The 19,469-nt window shown below is 44.3% G+C and overlaps 3 protein-coding genes, 1 long non-coding RNA gene and 1 other non-coding gene across 6 annotated transcripts; 1 reads left to right on the top strand and 4 right to left on the bottom strand.

The window, feature by feature from the left end:
• Nucleotides 1-628: 628 nt before the first annotated feature.
• LOC111853244 (E3 ubiquitin-protein ligase RBX1) lies at nucleotides 629-2,286 on the bottom strand. The gene is made up of 5 exons (XM_023829956.2): nucleotides 2,151-2,286; nucleotides 1,410-1,488; nucleotides 1,250-1,320; nucleotides 1,020-1,105; nucleotides 629-922 (listed from the first exon to the last, which is right to left on the bottom strand). Exons 1-5 carry the CDS (start codon nucleotides 2,226-2,228, stop codon nucleotides 910-912), a joined length of 327 nt encoding a protein of 108 aa, XP_023685724.1. The 5' UTR covers nucleotides 2,229-2,286; the 3' UTR covers nucleotides 629-909.
• On the top strand, nucleotides 2,279-3,879 carry LOC111853246 (uncharacterized). The gene is made up of 3 exons (XR_002840415.2): nucleotides 2,279-2,540; nucleotides 3,344-3,524; nucleotides 3,654-3,879. It is a non-coding gene; the product is annotated as an uncharacterized lncRNA (long non-coding RNA).
• trnaq-cug (transfer RNA glutamine (anticodon CUG)) lies at nucleotides 2,761-2,832 on the bottom strand. The gene has a single exon. It is a non-coding gene; the product is annotated as a tRNA-Gln (tRNA).
• A 19-nt stretch (nucleotides 3,880-3,898) lies between the features above and the next one.
• On the bottom strand, nucleotides 3,899-11,829 carry LOC111853237 (chondroadherin-like protein). 2 transcript variants are annotated; one of them, XM_023829949.2, is made up of 9 exons: nucleotides 11,750-11,829; nucleotides 11,285-11,491; nucleotides 10,090-10,263; nucleotides 9,711-9,905; nucleotides 8,633-8,934; nucleotides 7,021-7,516; nucleotides 5,743-6,429; nucleotides 5,353-5,519; nucleotides 3,899-4,669 (listed from the first exon to the last, which is right to left on the bottom strand). In XM_023829949.2, the coding sequence occupies exons 3-9, from the start codon at nucleotides 10,261-10,263 to the stop codon at nucleotides 4,402-4,404; spliced, it is 2,289 nt and encodes a 762-aa protein (XP_023685717.2). In that variant the 5' UTR covers nucleotides 11,285-11,491; nucleotides 11,750-11,829; the 3' UTR covers nucleotides 3,899-4,401. The 2 variants fall into 2 exon arrangements, with proteins under 2 accessions (XP_023685717.2, XP_072561156.1); XM_072705055.1 differs by having other exon boundaries at nucleotides 11,285-11,512; nucleotides 11,750-11,823.
• LOC111853239 (ran GTPase-activating protein 1-like) lies at nucleotides 11,741-19,464 on the bottom strand. The gene is made up of 16 exons (XM_072705056.1): nucleotides 19,339-19,464; nucleotides 18,589-18,706; nucleotides 18,364-18,491; nucleotides 18,081-18,140; nucleotides 17,539-17,718; nucleotides 17,317-17,451; nucleotides 17,041-17,199; nucleotides 16,742-16,855; nucleotides 16,399-16,498; nucleotides 16,205-16,289; nucleotides 15,419-15,620; nucleotides 14,628-14,744; nucleotides 13,910-14,012; nucleotides 13,515-13,603; nucleotides 13,231-13,352; nucleotides 11,741-12,575 (listed from the first exon to the last, which is right to left on the bottom strand). The coding sequence occupies exons 2-16, from the start codon at nucleotides 18,698-18,700 to the stop codon at nucleotides 12,494-12,496; spliced, it is 1,788 nt and encodes a 595-aa protein (XP_072561157.1). The 5' UTR covers nucleotides 18,701-18,706; nucleotides 19,339-19,464; the 3' UTR covers nucleotides 11,741-12,493.
• Nucleotides 19,465-19,469: the final 5 nt, after the last annotated feature.

Raw genomic sequence — 19,469 nt, 5'->3', positions numbered from 1 at the left:
TGGTGATGAACACAGTATTTGGCATCGCCACCTGGATCACACTCTTATGATTTATGTCTATTTTGTTCTGTCTTACCCACATTTCTATAGCAGCAATGTTGCCTACCTCATGTTGGTGTCTTAAGTGCTGAACTTAGGTCAAATGTAACCTACACCTAAGTTATGAAGGCCCTTTGTATCTTAATGAACACTGGCTGTGCATTAGTTATTTAGACACAGGCTGGGTTAACTTCCACAGGACTGAACCATCTAAATCAGTGTTTCCCAACCCGGTCTTCAGGGACCCACAGACAGTCCACGTTTTTGCTACCTTCCAGTTCCCTGAGAGAAGCAAAAACATGCACTATCTGCATGTCCCCAAGGACCAGATTGGGAAACACTGATCTAAATCAATCAACAGAGGACAACACGCTATCCAGCCAATCTTATCCACAAAGGGCCAGTGTGTGTGCAGGTTTTCACTGCAACTCCCTAATTAGATTACTAATTAGAGGACTGATTGGCTGAAGAGTCCTCACACCTGGGTTTGAACAGCTGACTTAAAGCTTATCACTAAAATGTGCATACATACTGGCCTTTGCCAATAAGATTGACTACCCTCTCATTTTTACCAATCACTACCCTCATCCATCTTGAGGGTTATGCTTTATTTATTTATTTATTTCCAGTATGAAAACAGCATGCCGGAAATTACAATCCTCAAAACAAAACGTGAGACCTTCTGAGCAACTTATTACAACATAGATACCACATGAAATCTTATATAGAAGCAACACCAACTGTCCCCCAAGTAAAGTCAGTAAGATAAGAAAAAAACAAAACAAAATGGACTTTCCTAGACAGATGTGCAACCGCTCCCATGCAGAGCAGCCGTGGACCATGGTCTAAAGGTGACCTTGACATGCGTGCTTAGTGTCCATACCTGCATTTGAAGAAAGTCATTTTAAGTATTTGCTGTACAATTCCACACTGACTTCAAGAAATAAGTTTCAAATGCAGTATATATGCAGGATACTCACTTCTGAAATTCCCACTCCCTGTTATCCAGAGGACACACTTGTCGGGTCTTCAGCCAACGCGAGATACAATGGAAATGGAAAGCATGCTGAGAGAAGAGGAAAAAGGAGATAAAGGCAAACTACATACGTGTTCTGACAGGAAGATGCTTTTTAAAAAAGTGAACAATCAAGCAATAAGAATGACATAGCACATTTTGTGTAAAAAAAAAAAAAAAAAGAGGTAAACGTACATTGCAAACTCCCCAAGCAACAGTGCACTCCTCAGATGTAGCAGAGGCCTGGTTGGCTTGACACTCAATACCTAAAAACAGGGGGGAAATCAAATAGAGGAAACTGTCTTCATTTTTAGGGCCAATCAAAATGGACCAGGGGTTAAGCTTTACTACTTACAGAGATCCATAATGTGATTCCGGCAAATGGCACAGTTGTCAACCACGATGTCCCAGGCCCACAACGCCACGGCATTCCACTGCAAAAACACGAATGTCACACTGAACAACTCCAACAATCGTTCGATCAAAAAAAAAAAGAGAGCGGGTATCACACCTGAGTTCGCAACTGGATTAAGTTAATTCAGTCCATGTCTCTTGTTTTAGTAAGAAAGCCAAACATATGCAGAACCACAATGCACACAAGTCGTTATGTGGACTCCATGGTCACAATACAATAAAATGACATATAGATTGATGAATTTTGTTAATTATACAGATTAAAGGCTTTATTTATTAACTTATATGTAGACATTTTCATTTACAAGACAATGTAAAGTTGTGCATTTAAAGGGCACCACCCCGTATTTTACGAACAACCGAATCTGAAACTTTGCGCCATCATGGAACGTCTACCTCGTGACCGGCATTGTCGCGTTTAATTACGTCATCGCCTCACAATTCGGGCCCGGTCCGGGTTCCTTGTTTCGGTAGAAAAACAAACCCGACGAAACAAACCAGGTTAAACAGACTGTACCTCCCTTTTGCTCAATGTTGTAGTGTAAAACGGATTTGCCACCTAACGTAGAACAGCTGCGATTTAACAAGAAGACCACCAAGCTAATACACGCCACGGCTCCACTCTTGGAATTTCACATTTAGTAACCACTTAAATGTACATGTCATCATGTTGAACACTCACCTTCTTCACTTCAAATCGTTTCTTGCTACCTCCGCTGTTTGTGCCACTTGGGGTATCAACATCCATAGCAGCCGCCATCTTTCCGTCCAGATATTTGTGAAATCACCACTGAGCATGCGCACGGCTTTGAAGTTGCCAGTTAAAGGAGAAGTTATTTTCGAACATTTTATTTCAACGATATTCTTTAAGCGCAACTCATTCCAATCATTTAGAACTGTGACCCAATGGGTTGTATGGTCGACATTATTTACAGATGCAGAGTAAAAATACATGACGGTATTTGTTTGATTAGGGATATTTCCTTCTTAACAATTGTACAAAAATAGATAACGATAAAATTGTTGATTAAAACTTTATGGTCAAGTGAACTGAATGACCAGATCATTGAAGGTAATACCAGAGTTTAAAACTCAAAGGTAGAATCAAAGGTATTAGTAATGAAAATCTTTTTTCAAGTAAAGATGACTCAGAGTTGTCATGTTCTACCTTTACCCGGGTACTGTGTCCGAATCGAGGGAGAGTTAAGTTTTTCAGTTTGGTTATTCTTCAGCACTTAAATGCGATTTTATTGCCAGTTTATACAAGCATAAACGAAACTGAAGAAAATGTCAGGTTCTACCGAGATTTGAACTCGGATCGCTGGATTCAGAGTCCAGAGTGCTAACCATTACACCATAGAACCATACGTCAAGACGCACTACCACATAATCATATCATATTTAACTAATCTTGGTATGTTTTCAACTGCGCATTTTGTATGGAATGACGATTAATTTGTTACATTTAAACTTCAGTTTATCTTAACTTCATAGACACGGAAATTCTCAATGTTCTCTATCAAACGAAAGGACAAGCTACTCAGCATGCACGGTCTTAATCCATATTTATCATGTACAGCTACTGAATCTGACAAATTATGGATTTATCTTAATCATTGATTCACTGAATCATTTACTATAGCTGTATGTATACGTATGTATAGTGAAGGATGTTTTTTTAAAGCAAGAATGGATATAAATTCAAATCATATGAATAGGGCCCAGTGTGATACTGACTCTGAAGTTAATTAAAATGATTGATCCAGTGAGCCAAACTAAACTACTGAATTTTAACATTGTTGAATTTTTTCTGAAAAAAATCATATTTTAAAGTGGATTTTAAAAATAATGTCATCCATCTGTCCATATTTCAAGTGGTTATTCTGAGAAGGATTTCATGGAGAGCCTGGAACCCAGCTGAGACAGAACGGGGTAAAAAGCATGGATATGGGACAGCTGTCCAGCACGGAAAACACAATTACCAAGAATGCATGGACTGTGAGAGGAAATCAAAGTGACATGAGGAGAACATACCAACTGCACACACATGGCAGAGGTGAGAATGAAATCTGGAAATGCTAGGCTACAGTGCTAGCTAGTAATAGTATAACCCTTCATTGGCCATTGCAGAAGTAAAAGCATATAGTAATTTGTCTCTTTGTCTACCCCATCTTGCTCTTCATAGCATGAGGATCACAGCACAAGGTCAACCGTCGTGTGACACCCCCAGAACTGGGGGTTAAAGGCCTTGCTCAATGTCCCATGGACATGTGACTGTTTTGTTGAGGCTGGGGCATGAATTGGCGAGTGAGACTTACCTGCTGAGACAATCACCGCCCAATACTAAGCTACTAAGCCAGCCCCATAAGAAGAATTAAAAGGTATTACATTCTAATTAGTTCCAAACAGAAGATGTCCTTACTGTTTTTTCCCCCCCACATATACCTGACATTTAGTTCTCTGTAGTTACTGTTCGCAGTAATATAGTAATACAAACAGTGGTTCAGACTGGATGCTCAATGTGAGTGATCGTACAGCTATTTCAGCTTTTACACCTAAAATCCTTTCCAACTCATACGCAAAATGGTGTCCTAGTATATCTAAAAGTTTGCCAAAAGTAGGTGGAAACTATCAAACATTTTATTGCATAAGATTCAGAAAATCCTTACCATCAACCCCACAGTTCATTAAAACTCAGGAACAGCTGTGATAGTATAATTTAAGGATTAATATATTGTTAATATATTGTTCAGAAAGCAGTTATATACATTTATACCTCCTAACACTGCCAAAACGTTACCTCAGTTTAACGTGCAACGACTGCATATGCTCCACCAGAGAAAACAGGTTGAAAAAGACAACGCAGCTTGGCCCTGAAGCTACCGCCACTGCAGTGTTACATTTTATGTTCCACGCGCCCCCTGGTGGTGAAGCTACTGTAACTTTTTCTTTTTGGCTGTACTTTTGCTCACTGAAGATTTCTGGCCTCCAGCGTGGCGCAGTTTGACAGCGGTGGCTTTTACGTGGGCAGCTTTGGGTTGAGCAGCTTTCGGGGCCCTGGGGCTCTTTGGGGGTTCATTGGGGAGCGGTCTTTCTCCCGGGCAGCTTTTGAATACGTGGACATCTTTGACTCTGCGGCCCTTCAGCTCAGGAGGATGTCCACAGCTGGCCCTCACTTTCAGGTTAACCTTTTCGATCCACCTAAGCAGGGAAGACAACGCCGTCAGACAGAGCAATGGCAGAATCCCCATAATCACAAGTGGCTTTGACAAATACAGCCAAGCCCTGTTCTCTGAGAGCAACTCCATGTTTGGCCTGTGAACATGTGAACTAGTGGCAGGTTGCATTTTTTTAAGTTTACATTATTGGTAACACTTCACTTAATGGGGCACAGATAATATAGTAGTATGTTATTACTTATGCGTTAACCACAAACTAAGTGTTAGTCACATACTGATTTCATGTTAATTCATCATTAATGAATTGTGATGCATGTTTTATGTCAAGTAGTCACTATACTTGTTACTATACCTGTTAATTCTGTAAATCTTTGTGAACTACTGAAGGAACTACTGAAGGAACAATGAATAAGTTAATAATGAAGTTAAATACTGATCTCACGATAAATGAATCATGATGAATCTTTTATCTCAAATAGCAGCTATAATATGTTCATGATTTGTACTTCAATAGTAACTGGGTTATTACTAACTATTTGGGACCCATCAAATTACCATATTATTTACTGTGCAAACAAATCAGTATTGATGTGAATTTTCCTTCTCGACAATGATCCACAACCTCAGAGTCATGGAGGAAAAAGTCCTCAGAGACAAACACCGTTCATCAACAAATTATGTTTTGCTTCTGCCTGCATTTCTCACTCGCGAAGCGGCAGCAGGGGACAGTCACACAGAAGAGGGTTTTCAGCCAGATTGATAACCTCCAGCCCTGCAAGCGGGAAAAGGCTGGGCAGCTCCTCCAGCCGGTTCCCCTCTAGGAGGAGGCTGCGGAGCCCAGCACCCAGGCCCTCCAAGGAGTCTTTGGACATCTGGGGGATTGCAGATGGGGGGAGACGGAGAAGAATGGGATGTAACATCGGTGGAGGACTGAAGAAAGTCATTCAGGAGAAGAGCAGAATATGGATTGAAAGACAGGAGCAGAGTGAACACCTAAAGAACATGCAGATATCTAACATGAATTCACGTTCAGATCGTTTTAAATGTTACGAACGACAAAACTACAAACAAACATAACTGCCCTTAAAGTCTTACCTTCTCTAACTTCATTCCATCCAAAAACAGATGCTTCAAACTATGAGCAAATGGGAAAAAAGCCTTTGGTCCAATCCAGCGAATGGGATTGGCTGAGAGGCGAAGCTCCGCCAAGCTCGGCGTATTACGGAGCGAGTCCGTTGGCACTTCAGTCAGCTGGTTGGCTCCCAAGTGGAGGACTTCAAGGCCAGGAGCCCGATCGAAAGCCCCGGGTGCCACTGTGCCGATGCTGTTACTGGTCAAATACAGGTCCCTCAGCTTCTCAGCCCCAACCAGAATACCCAGTTCCAGTTTGCTCATGAGGTTGTGCTCTAGGTGCAAAGCTAGAAGGTTGGGCAGGAGTTTGAAGGCCTCTCTGGGGAATCTGGTAAACTTGTTCCTCTCTAGGTGCAAGTAGGTGAGCTGGGGAAGGCCTGTGAATGCATCAGCGCTCAGGGAAAAGAGGTCATTCTCTGAGAGGTACAAATAGACGAGGTTCTTCATGCCTTTGAAGGCACCTGACTCAACCTCATGGATCTTGCAGCGCTGAAGGTGCAGGGAGACCACCTGGGACAGGCCCGGGAAGCTGTTCCCAGGGATGTAGTGGAAGTGGTTGCCACGTAAGTCCAGGAGCCGGGTGTCCGGGAAGAAGCCTCTGGGGATCTTGGTGAAGCCACGGTTTTCACAGGAAGAGTGGAGGGTCTCGTTCTGAGGGTGAGAAGAGTAGGAGTGGGGGGGGAGGGTAAAATTGTAGGATTTGAAAAGAGCAAATGATAGAGACAAAGGATTTAAGCAACTTTGCAGAATATCATCAAAGTGAGTTAGTGCTGGGTGATGCGTGACAGTATCGATGTTGCATGTTATGCGATCATCACATTGCAAAGACTGCAGTAGCTAGGTTGAAATTAGGCCTTGGCGGTATTTTTAGTACATTTTCAACTGCTTATGGCAAGAGTGGCCAATCTTATCCAGAAAGGGCCTTTGCGCATGCAGGTTTTCTCTGCAACTCCCTAATTAGAGGATTGATTGGCTGTAGAGTCCTCACTCCTGGGTTAGAACAGCTGACCTAAAGGTTATCCCAAGAACCTGCACACACACCGGCCCTTTGCGGATACGACTGGACACCCCTGGCTTATGGGATTTATAAATATCACAATATTTATCGCTAAGTATTCACATTGCAATAAGTAAAACAAACAGCTTTAATAAGATGCCTACATAAAGCTGCAAATACTTCATCCTGTTTCCAGGAATAGAGCCCAGCTCATTACTCTGCATCCCCATCCTCATTCGCCTCACCTCACAATTACAGTTATCAGGGCACTGCACCCTGTCAGGCCTGGGGGTGGCGGGTGGGCGGGCCCTGTTCTGGTACTCCTGCTCAGCCCTTAACATGGCCTCCTGGCTCTGGCAGCGCAGGTCATTAGGATGAAGACCGTCCAGGCTCTCCCCAGAGAGGTGCTGGGGGTTGGCACAGACGCCCGCCAGCCGCAGCCGGCCCCGGGCGGCCCATTCCCGCAGCGGCCGCAGGTAGCAGCTGCAGTAGACCGGGTTGCCGGTCAGGTTGAGCCTGGTCAGCTTTTCGGGGCCCATCAGAGGTTGGAGGCTCTGAAGCTGGTTGTGGCTGAGGTCCAGGTGGACAAGGCCAGGTGCCAAGGCCAGTGCCATGTAAGAGAAGTCCTGCAGTGACATGTGGTCCAAGAAGAGGTGGGTAAGTTTAGGCATGGCCACCGTCTCCTCTCCCAGATAGGTCATGGGATTGTAGCTCAGCTCCAGCCGGGTCAGCTCTGGGAGTCTGAATGGCATTAGACAAAAAAATATATATATTAAAATTTATTAGATTGGGATAATGTGTGAAAAAGTGACCACCCTCACTAATAGCCAAAGAGCATATTGAATATTTATCCCAAGCACGGGAAACTCAGGAAGTTGGATTCAAATACAAAAAGGTTAGGAGGAAACAGTCATGATCATGACTGAAGGCTGCTTCACTGCTAAGGCTGAAGGCCGCTTCACTGCTTCACTTTCCCTTTCATGTTCATCACGATGTCACAGTTCTTGCTGTGTGTATTGGTGCATTATCACCCTGGTACACGGCATCACCTTTGGGGTACAATGTTTAAATCACTGGGTGAAAATGGTCCTCCAGGTAGACGCGTTACTGCCAAACACTAGCGAACCACCTAGAAAAAGTGGTGGGTCTGGGGAATGCCATGATTTTGCAGGCCAAACCATCACTGATGCAGCCCTGTGCTGCACTCTGGGTACATAACAGTCTGGGTGGTGAGCCTCTTTGGGGCTTCTCCACATTGTAATGCTCCTGGATGTGGGAAAGACAGTGAGGGTGGACTAATTATAATTGGATATAATCTGGATTAGTGCCCGAACGTCCCTTTCAGACGGCTTCCTCCTTCCTCCACAGTTACTCCTGCCGGATGTAGTCCGTCCTTCATGGTGGTCTGCCGACATTACCCTGGATAGACTTGCTGTCCTGGTCACAGACGCACCGGCGAGACACTCACCAATAATCTGTCCTCTTTTGAACTCTGAAATGTCTCCCGTTATGTTGTGCGGATCGCAGTATTTTATGTACAGCTGTGCTATTGCTCTGCTAATTCAACCTTCACACGCTGCTCTTACTGATGAAACGTGCGATCAGTGAAGACTGACCACCATACACACATATAAGGGTGAAACCTCAAATACTATTTTGGCCAGTGTTTCAGTTTCATTGTCCAACCCCTGTATAGCAATCACAATAATGACATTTAATATGTCTACATGCAAGTTACCTTGAATGACTTGCTCTCATTTGTAATATATTTTATATGGTCTTTGTGCCAATACTAGAGTACCTGTCATTAGTTGAGACTGTATCTGTACAGGGACTGGTCAGCTGGCTATATTATACCTGGTCATGACCTCGGTGGGGAAGAACTGCAGCTCATTGTGGTCCAGGCTAAGGCGGGCCAGGCTGAAAAGGCCAGCGAAGGCCTCCACGGCCAGATAGTTGACAGTGTTGTGACTGAGCCGCAGCCACCTGATGTTCTGGAGGCCTTGGAAGGCCAGGTTGGGCAGGTACTCCAGGCGGTTGTGCGTGAGGGAGAGCAGGTTGAGGAGGCCCAGCTGGGAGAAGGCACCAGGCTGGATCTCCTCCACACGGTTGTGGTCCAGCAGGAGCTGCTTAAGGGATGATAGTCCATCAAAAGTCTCCTGCAAAAAGACAGGAGGAAGCAGAGACTAATAAATTGAACTGCGTGTTAAAATGTATGAGGAAGAGCACCAGGATAGAATAGAGACACCATCAGAAAGGACAGAGCATGCATACAACTGCCAGTTTTACACGATATCGCAATGACCACTGGTTTTGGTAATAACTTATCATCTTTACGGTTGCTGCTGTCCTACATATGTCTTCACCAAAATGCCATTTGCACATCTGTTCTAATAAGTACATTGCCACTTAAAAATCTTAATTAAGTACATACTGTTTATTTGTAATGTATGTGTGCCCTGTGATGGGTTGGCGCCCCATCCTGGGTAGTTCCCTGCCTTGTGCCCTGCGATGGGTTGGCGCCCCATCCTGGGTTGTTCCCTGCCTTGTGCCCATGGCCGCCAGGATAGACCCCGGACCCCCCACGACCCTGAACAGGATAGCTGGTTTCAGAAAATGGATGGATGGATGGATGGATTGTTTATTTGTAGTACATATTGCTTATTTGTTATTTATCTATTTGTTATATTTATGATATTATATTTTTTGTATATATTTTTTAGTTTTTTTTTAGTCTCTCAAATCTGTTTTTAGCCAAACCAAAGCACATTCTCAACAGTGATTCAGCGCTACATTTCACTGTATGCTGTACATGTATAACTGTGCACTTGACAAATAAATTCCTTGAAACTTATATTGAACACTTGGTCTTAACTCCAGCAGTACTGACATACAGCAAATGAACCGAACAGGGCCCATCAAAGAAGCCCACTACCTGGTACAGTATCTCGATGTTGTTGTTGGCCAGGTTGAGAAACACCAGGCGCCCCAGGCTGCGAAAGGCCCCCTCACGCACACGGCGGAGGTCACACCACTGTAGGTATAGATGGGTGAGGTAGGGCGTGTGCCGGAAAGCTCCGGAAGGCAGCTCCTGAATGCTATTGCCTCTCAGGTTCAACTTCACGGTGATCTGGGGCAGGGATATTAAAATTACATACAGGCATCATGTTAAAAAATAACACAAGCAAATGACTATCCTTGCCACATACTCTGCAACACTTGATAAAACAGTACCATCTGTTTCGCAGGTGGTCTTTGTGTTTGTTGACTCGAAAGAAGGCTTTAAAAATTACATTTTTAAAATGATCCCTCACCTCATTGATAGTTGAAGGCACCTCGGTCAGGTTCTTGCCGACGCAGGCCACGGTAAGTTGAATGTTGTCACAAACACAAGCTCTGGGACATTTACTTGGGTGCACGGTAGCCACTCCGAGAGAGAGAATGAGCGCCACGTGGGGCCACACGGAGACCGCAGACACGACAAACATCTGCAAAATCAAAATAACATTTCGCTAGTATAAATGAAATCCACATTCTGTATGCCAAAGCTAGCACCGCATTAACATTTTCGTTTTGCGTCAGTGCAACATTGCTATTGATGTTTTGATTTTAACAAAAAAACTAACTTATCTTTAGGGGACATAATTAAACGCATTCCGCTAACACATTCCAAAGGATAAGTCACAGTCCAGTGAAACGCACCTTCTAATTTTAGTAGGCCCGCACGTTTTAAGAAGGCTGACTTAAAAGCGCAAAAAGAAATCAATGCAACTTAATTCACCCGACCTCTAACGAAATACACAATAAAGAAATGCCTTTCAGCTATACGCAGTCGTATATAACCGAGAATATTATATATAAATAACATTACGAATACACGGGACATACATAAGAATCCAATGTGACATTTGCAGTAGTACAGTTTATTTTTATTGACCATTGTATACGCGTGAAATTGATACCGATATTTACCGTAGCCTAAAATAATTCACCGATTTGCATTACGTGAATTTAACTTTTTAGTAGTATATAGGTAACTGTAATTTTATTTCTCCCTTAAGTCTTACACACATACACAAACAAATCATTTCACAATAACATTTTGTGTGGTTTACACGAAAAAAGAAAGCGACTAATTTATTTATTATACTATATATTCCCGATTACTCTCGGGTTAAAGCTCAAATGAGCCGAAACTTGACGTATAGCTGGAGTACCTGCCCTAATGCGCCCTGACAAATTCTTATGAAATGACCATACTTCGCTTCTGTTAGCCGAAATAATAAAAATACGTCTGATTCCACCTGCAATATATTTAACGGCAAGACTAAAGTATAAGTACTATCCAGCTTTTGATCAAATAAGCATATAGTCGTTTTCAATGAAAACAGTTTGAATGAATAGCTTTCCAGTGGAGCAGCTTGAGCAGCTCTGCAATAAATAACGCTCTTCCCCAACAGGATACCAGATATTACACTGGGTACATTCATAGCGGCCAGTCGATACTACCTCCAGCAGAAGCCACGTATCCCACTCAGTGATTAAAAAAAAAAAGTCCTTCAGAAAAAATATATATTGAAAAAGCTAGAACAATAAAAATTGCACGGTGAAGGGCATCCGGTGTCTTATCCACGAACGTGTCTCACTTGCAGAGGGATTACTCGGTCCCGGCGGCAGAGACTGAGGGGGTGCCTTCGGTTTTCACCTCTGGTGCACCTAGGAGCGCACAAAGAAGCGCTATATGCGCGGAAAGGGCAGCGCACCAGCTTTATTAAAAACACACACACCGCGAATCTCATTTAATCGGTCTCCTTCTCACCAACTTAAAATTTCGCATAAGGATCGACCAACGCTTAAACATATCCAATATGTCACGTTATGTGAAAATGGCCAAAATGTCTGTATAACATCTATATTGCTAACACCGAGTAACGTCAAAAAAGTGACACTTTCAAACTGTACGAGTTGATTTACCCGCGTCATGGTTTTATTCCGATGCTGTTAAAGCAGATCTGCAAAACACCCCGCGACGAGGCCGTGTCCGTTAGTCTACCTAACAAATACATCGTGACTGTCCCCCCACCCCACAAATCAGCTTAACAATCGGTCGTAGGCACAAGGAAAAGGGGCACAAAATGGGACGACTTGACAATTAGAAGTCCTGATTGTGTGTTTTACATCCTGCTTCATTGATAAAGCTTTAACAACTATTTAAAAAAAGATCCAATGTGCTCATTAACATTCAACTTTTCTCCCTTGTTTGGAGATATACATTTTTTTTAATTAATGCCTTGGAATGCATACTGTTACTTCAAAGGCATAAGTAGCAGGACACCATGCCTTTATTCATCACCAATTTATAAATCTTTATCTCTTTTTTCCAAGTTATTTACATGTATCAAAAAGGGGGAATTTTTATTGTTGACCTGTTGCATAAAACAGTCCTATCAAGTTTATAGAAATATTTCCAGTTCTTTTTGTCCTCAGCGGGCTGCCGTAGATCAGAGAGTGAAGCCGGATTGGTCATGGGTGCGTCAGTCTCTGTGTGTGTGTGTCTTAATGCCACACAATGAGTTTGTCTGTGGAGCATCATCGTCCTTTACGTCAGTGTAACTATCCAGTGGGCAGGATACTGGGAAAAGCCAACACAGTAAAGGGTGCACAGGGTGATGCAGTCTGTCGAGACACGCCTTCTAGACAGAGCCGGAGACATAATGGTCAACATTTGGACCTCAGTTGCTCCAGCGTGGAGATGAGGGAGTTTCTGGCGCTGCTGCAGGACTCCAGAGACTTGCAGCGGCTGCAGGGCAAGACACACACACACACAAACACACACACACACACACACACAGTTAATGCTAGTCAAGCCAACATGGTGCATAATGGCATCATTAACTGGGTGCTGGACCCCAGCATCAGCTGTGCCACATTAGCACACGTCCACCACCTCTGCAAGAGACTGTTTAGAGCATTTGTCCATATCTTCCCAGTTCAGTCGAGCTACTGGGACCTCACAAAGGCCTGGAAACCTCAGCGTCCCGCAGCAAGAACACAGATGGTACAGTGATGAATGGACAGTCCATGGTGTTCAGAAGCTCGGTGCAAAATATTCAAGGGAACTTCCTGCAGAAATATCCACAAACTAAGCTGCCTTTCACTACGACACAGCCGCAGACACTGCACTCTGTGTGCGTAATGCCCATTTCCTCATCTCGATGGAGACAAATATTGACAGAACATTCCCACAGAAATGGTAACTTCTGAAACAGATGTGGAGAAGCACCAATTATTCCCAACTTTTTTGATGGGGAGGGGTCTAAAAACTTGTAAACCAGTACCGTCACAAACACAGAAATGTAAAGGTGCACTGTTTGTGCATGCTGGGGTTACTGCACACGCAGGATATGCAGCACTGGGATGTGGTTCTGAATATTGCAAGTGTGTGAGGGTCTTACCGGGACATGAAAGCATGCAGCACGGCCACATGCTCCCGGGGGAAATAGTCCTGCTGCACAGCGTGATCCAGGGCCAGCAGATGACCGGGTACCACCTTCACCGGCTTTATCTTCTCCTCACTCTGCCGGGGGAACCAGAGAGTGGGCTACTGATCGCATAACAGCAAAACGAGTGGGAAAGGAGCGAACGCCCAGCCGGATAAAGACCGGGTGAGCCGGTACGGGCCACTTCACGGTTGATAACAGTGCACGCTTCTTACGGGACAGCACTGGTAGCCATTTACCTTGATCAGGCCTAACATGACCAGGAGAGCTGAGATGAAGCTGTAACTGTGGATGATGGGGGGTGAGAAGGCCTTCCTCAGCACGGCATCTTAAAGACAGGGGCAGTGGGGCTCAGACATGTCCACACACATACACACACACACACAAACACATTTGTAGTCATATCTTTGTGGGGACCGTCCATTCATTTCTATGGGCAAAACCTTAGTCCCAACAATGACAACCTAAACCCCTACCCTGGCCTAACTTTAACCATTAGTAAGCAAACAACTTAAAGACTTTTGACATTTTAAAGTTTTTTTTGTTCACAATTACAGATTTTTATAAAACCGAGTCTCCACTTGAGGGGACTGATTTCCCGACAGACAGAAACAGAGCTGGTAGCTTCCCTCACCAACAGTGTCCAGCACAGCCTTCTTGACCTCATGCTCGTCTTTGTACACGGAGGAGACTTTCAGGAAGGCCTCCACCGTCCTCCCCGCATCCAGCACATCTACCTGCAGGAGAAGCCAAGGCATCAGCCTTGCAGGTTGCTAATTATGTTTAAAGCTAAAAAGATGTTATTGCCAATGAAATTACAGAAGTTTTTTGTTTTGATCCCTAATTATGGAAATAATTCTGAGTTTAAAGGGATAGTCTGAGTTTAAAAGGATAATTGTACGAACAACACTAAAGCAGATGTGTGTTTCAGTGCAAGGAGTAAAACTATGGAACAACCTGGATGATGATTTGAGGAAATGTCCGACAATTGGTCAATTTAAGAAACTTTATAAAGAAAACATTATAAAATCTTATGTTGAGTTAATAATGAAGGATATTGACATGTTTAATTGTAATAATACTTGCAAATAAATAAAAAAAAAATTTAAAAAAAGGAAATAAGATGATGTATGTTTGTAAGGCCATGTAGTAAATTACTTTGTATTTCATAGAAGGGGGCAGGTTATATAAGATTGTTCTTCTTCCTCCTCCCTTTTCACTTGACTGTTTCTATTTGATGTTTGTTTGTGAAGTAATAATGAATGAAAAGATGCCAAGTGAAATAAACCTATTGAATTGAATTGAAGGTTAAGCTCCAGCGACCCGCTTTGCGTACGGCCCCGGCCGCTCGCCTGCTGTTCGATGAGCAGTGCTCGTTTGGCCCCCAGTTTCAGCAGCTTGTCGGGGGAGGGGAAGCTGAGGAAAGAAGTGACGTCGGGGGGCCGAGAGGACGACACCGGGGTGGAAACCTGTGGGAGGAGAGACTTCTTAGCACACGATGAGAGACAAGCCACGTAAAATGTCCTAGAAACTTCAAACTACTGAAAATGTGTCAGAAATAATTACAGCACTGTGCGAAAGTCTGAGGCAGTCAAAGAAAATGATGTTTAAATGATCTTCATGTTGGCATAAAACTATAACACGTCTGACGAAGTTAGCTTAGCCCCTTCAAAATCTCTCATAACGTCACCCCAGTATTTGCAGCAACTGTCCAACACAACCATGTATGTTTTGACTCTGCCACTAGAGCACCTTACTTACAACTGAGCTGGCGGTGAAAATGAAGAGATACGTCGAAAGGCTGAGGTGCCCCTGAGGAGAGGTCTGGGAACCAAAGCATTGTTCTTCTAGCCATTCAGTGTGATATCAGTAACTTTTTGGAGAACGTACTCTTACTTTGCATACATTCTAATGTTACATAGCATTTGAGCAAATATACACTTACTACCCAGATGAAAAGCCTTAAACTTTTTCTTTGACTGCCCAAGACTTTTGCACAGTACTGTATGTTAGTTTCTGGAGTTTATATATAAATAATACTATCATTAAAAATAAACTACTCATTAAGTGTCTGCTTTTAATGTTGTGTGAACGTGCTACACCTGTCACCCCTAGTGGCCAGCAGATGTATTGCGCAGCTTACAGTGTTCTGGGGCTTGGCTGGGGTCACCACAGCATCCACATCCTGGTCAGCTTTCACTCTATTGTCTTCTTCATCCTCATCTTCCTCCTCCTCTTCCTCCTCCTCCTCTTCTTCATCTTCACCATCCTTACCTTCTTCATCCTCATCTTCCTCCTCCTCTTCGTCATCCTCCTCCTCATCTTCCAGCTCTCCTTCATCATCACTGCAGATATGGTGCATGCGTACGCAAACACGGCGCTGTCAGCAACATCTCTCATGCGAATGGTTAGAAGAAATGTCAGTGGCCTCAACCTCGTAACAGCTCTATGACAATGAAATGAAGTTCAGCTTTAATACAGACATTTGAGATGCTTAAGGGAGCCAGGGCTGTGTCCAAAAGATCAGACTAGTCGTGTTGTAACCATCCATTAGAGATATATGAACATAATACACACACATCGGTTGAACTGGATCATCTAGTTCCAGTAACATTATTTCATATATAGGAACACCATTTTTGGTACATTATTCTATATATTTAGCAATTTCCCTTCAGCTCTTCCTCGTTCAAGCAAGGGCTTTCTAGTGATGGACAAAATGATGCTTCATGAACCATTTGCTGTATTTTTTAACCCCACTAGATGGTGCTCTTGGTTTGCTTTGGCACCTTGAACAGAGAGCACCATCTAGGAGGGGTCAAAAAATACATGAAGTGTCATTAACTGTCATTTTGTCCATCACTAGCACATGCCACTTTGCATTGTAGCTCAGTGGTGCCACCTGCGGGCCAAGCCACGTGGCAGGTACCTGAGCGAACCCAGCAGGTTCCCAATCTTCATGTCATCCATGATCTGCTTCAGTATTTTACAGCCATCCACCCCCAGATAGTTGCCTGGACAGAGAAGCGCATTCGATCACATTGATAACACACCGAGACGGGTGAGGCCCCCCCACAAGTACAGGTCGGCCTGGTAATGGTGGTACTTATGTGCCCAGCATACCGTTGAGGTCCAGCTTCTCCAGAAGGGCTTTATTCCTCACAGCCTTAGCCACCATTAGTGCAGCCTCTTCTTTGATCTCACCGAAGGATAGGTTGAGCTCCTGTAGAGACACACAAGAGACATGTAATGTACCTTACACTGCACCATCCTTTACTTAGAGCAGTCTCAACCCAGTCTTCAGGGACCCCCCAGCCAATCAATAACACCAAATACCTGGTACAGGTATGCTGGGAGGGAACAAAAATGTGGGGACCCCAAGGACTGGGTTGAAGACATTCCCAGTACGGTCAGGCAGGCAAGGAAGTGGGGCAGGTCTGCATGGAGGGGACGCGAGGGACAGTACCTTAAGGATGGGCAGGCCCGTCATCAGCGCGTCAGCAATGGCGGCCGCACCCTCAGAACGCACCAAGCAGTCACCGAAATTGATCACTTGGACACTGTGGAGTCCCTTCAAAGTCTGAACAGAACAATCGGAAGAAGGAATACAAAGAACCAAAGAGATAAGTAAACTGCACGACAGTGCATGACGTCATCAGAAACAGTGTGCAGTGTCAGGCACATCGCATGTCACCTGAACTGTCTCTGTTTTAATAAGTCAAAGCACAATGCAGTAACGTATGAATATTCATCCCTGCACAATACCTGTGCCATGGCGATGGCCCCTTTCTTAGTGAAGGTGTTGTCGTTAAGGTTGAGGACGCGCAGCTTCTGATTGGACTGCATGGCTCTGGCGAGCGCCGTCACCCCAGGGTGGTTGATGCCGTTCTGGGGCATGTGCACCTCCTCCAGGCTTCCCATCATCTAACACAGAGGGGCAGGAAGAAGAAGTAATGAGAGAGCTTCCAAAATCCGGACAATAATCGCAGGCTGTCTGGCGTGCAATTCGGTTAGTAGGCATGCTAATGTGGAGCCTGTTACTTGAAAAGCTTGAGCGAGAGCAGTAGCCCCATCGTTCTCGAGCCGGTTCCTTCCAGCGATGAAAATCTTCAGTGAGAGCGGGGAGCCCACCGCGCTGGACTGTTTGTGACACTCCATTAGGGCTGCAGCTAGGATCTGGAATCATACAGACCGACAAATGCGTCATTGTGTGCAGGTGCAATGCTTGCCGCAAGGCTTTGTCACCGGCAGCTCAATACTTGCCTTCCCTCCGCCAATGCCCATGCCACAGTTGTTGAGATGCAGCTCCTGCAAGGTGTGACAGACGGTGCTCCTGAGCAGCGTATCTATTCCTTTCACTCCATCAGGACCAAAGGCGTTGTCACTGAGGTCCAGCACCTTCAAGCGAGCACCCGCTGTCATCAAGGCTCCTCCTAGGGAGGTCTACAAAACGGAGGAAAGGGCAACAAGAGGATGCTAAGAGCGTACACTACAGCGTTCTCCTGCTTCTTTAGCTCAACAAGTAGGGTCGTGGCTTCAAATCCCAGGAAGCACACATAAATCATGACCCTTATAAGTCATGTGGGTCTCTTTGGATAAAAGTGTCAGATAAATTGAAATGTATTTATTACAGCTAATATTTACTATGTATGAAAACATAAGACTAGATCTAGGCTACCAGAATGTCTAGATTGTACTGCTCGGGAAAATACAGCTTCCATCTAGCAGCACACAGAAGACAAGCCATCGAACGCTTTCAGCTAAAGTTGCGCACATGTGGAGAGTGCAGGAAAGCGGCAGCTCACCAAGGCTGGGGGGATTTCTGATCGCAGCCGCCCCGTGAACATGTCGCTCCAGTAGCAGCACTGTAGGGGGACAAATTGCACAAAGTCAACTCAAGAATCAAGTCCACTTTCTCAGAAAAACAATGAGCGACCAACCGCAGAACCACTCAATAAAGAAACATTGGCTGCTATGTACATATGCCGACTTTGCTCGTATGTTGTTATATAAATGTTACTGTGGGTGGTGTCAGTCTAAAAAACACTCCTGCACCCCCCCCCAAAAAAACCCACAGGCGATTGGTACCTCAAACTCCCCTTTTTTCTCCAGAGTTTTAGCGATCGCCTGGGCTGCTTCCACTCCAAACGTGTTCCCCTCCAGCCTCAAGGCCCGCAACCCCTGAAACTCCTCCACCTCACGCACCAGGCCCTCCACTACAAGACACATCACAGACCGATCAATATGCAAAACCTTCAAAACAGAAAGCTGTGTTTGTCCTACATTACGACTAACTATAGATACATTTCTCACCAGACTTTGCATTGTCAAACTTCAGCCCTCGGCCTTTGTAGCTCAGCTCTCCCTCTCTGACCTGCGTTTTGGCTAGGGAGTCAGCCAGCTGTGCCACATCTTCTGACGCCATGGTCACCTTAAAAAGAGCGATAATGTCACAACCCCTATCACGCAGGGCATGGACGGTACACGGGTGTCGTTAACTAGCAAATCGCAAAATACTAAAGTATGGCAGCATTCTCACAGATAACTTAAACATATAAAGCAAATATCATTATCAACAATACAACCGGCTGATACAGTATTTGTCATCAAGTACCCGAAGTTGACAACCGACCGTTCATTTTTCTATATCAGCTTATTGAAAGCGCTCTATCGCAGAAAGCACAGGCTGTAGAGCCGCTCTGCACACAGATCATACACAGTAAATTCAATGAACTGATCATCTCAAGATAATATATCTAATGTTATTTATGTAGCTACTTAAAGCAGCGTATGGCGTAGTTTTCGTAGCACGCTTGCGTGAGTTACACCTCCAATCCTAATTATTAAACATAACTTTACATGTAATAAACAGATTTCGCAGAACTTATACACCTACTGTAATCTCAGATACTTGGATGCTCGGAGTGTGAGTAGCTAGCTACCACATACACTATCAGACCAAGAAATGTATGTATAAAGTATCAAGTGTTTCAACTCGACCTGGTACGCGATTTACATCTTACAAAAGATTGCTAGCACTGTAGAAATAAGAAAAAAAATTACCAAAATGCAACGAGGGTTTTTAAGGCCCAAAACCGACTGGGATCAAGAATATTTAATGTCACGCCGCTTTACACACTCTTCGTTGTTACGACGTGCAACGGTTTGACCGCGACTTTCGCAAAGGCTGACGG

Source organism: Paramormyrops kingsleyae, chromosome 22, assembly GCF_048594095.1.
Source record: "Paramormyrops kingsleyae isolate MSU_618 chromosome 22, PKINGS_0.4, whole genome shotgun sequence".
Classification (NCBI taxonomy): Eukaryota; Metazoa; Chordata; class Actinopteri; order Osteoglossiformes; family Mormyridae; genus Paramormyrops; species Paramormyrops kingsleyae.
Note: the sequence above shows the minus strand (reverse complement) of the source record. Positions and strands in the feature narration are given on the sequence as shown.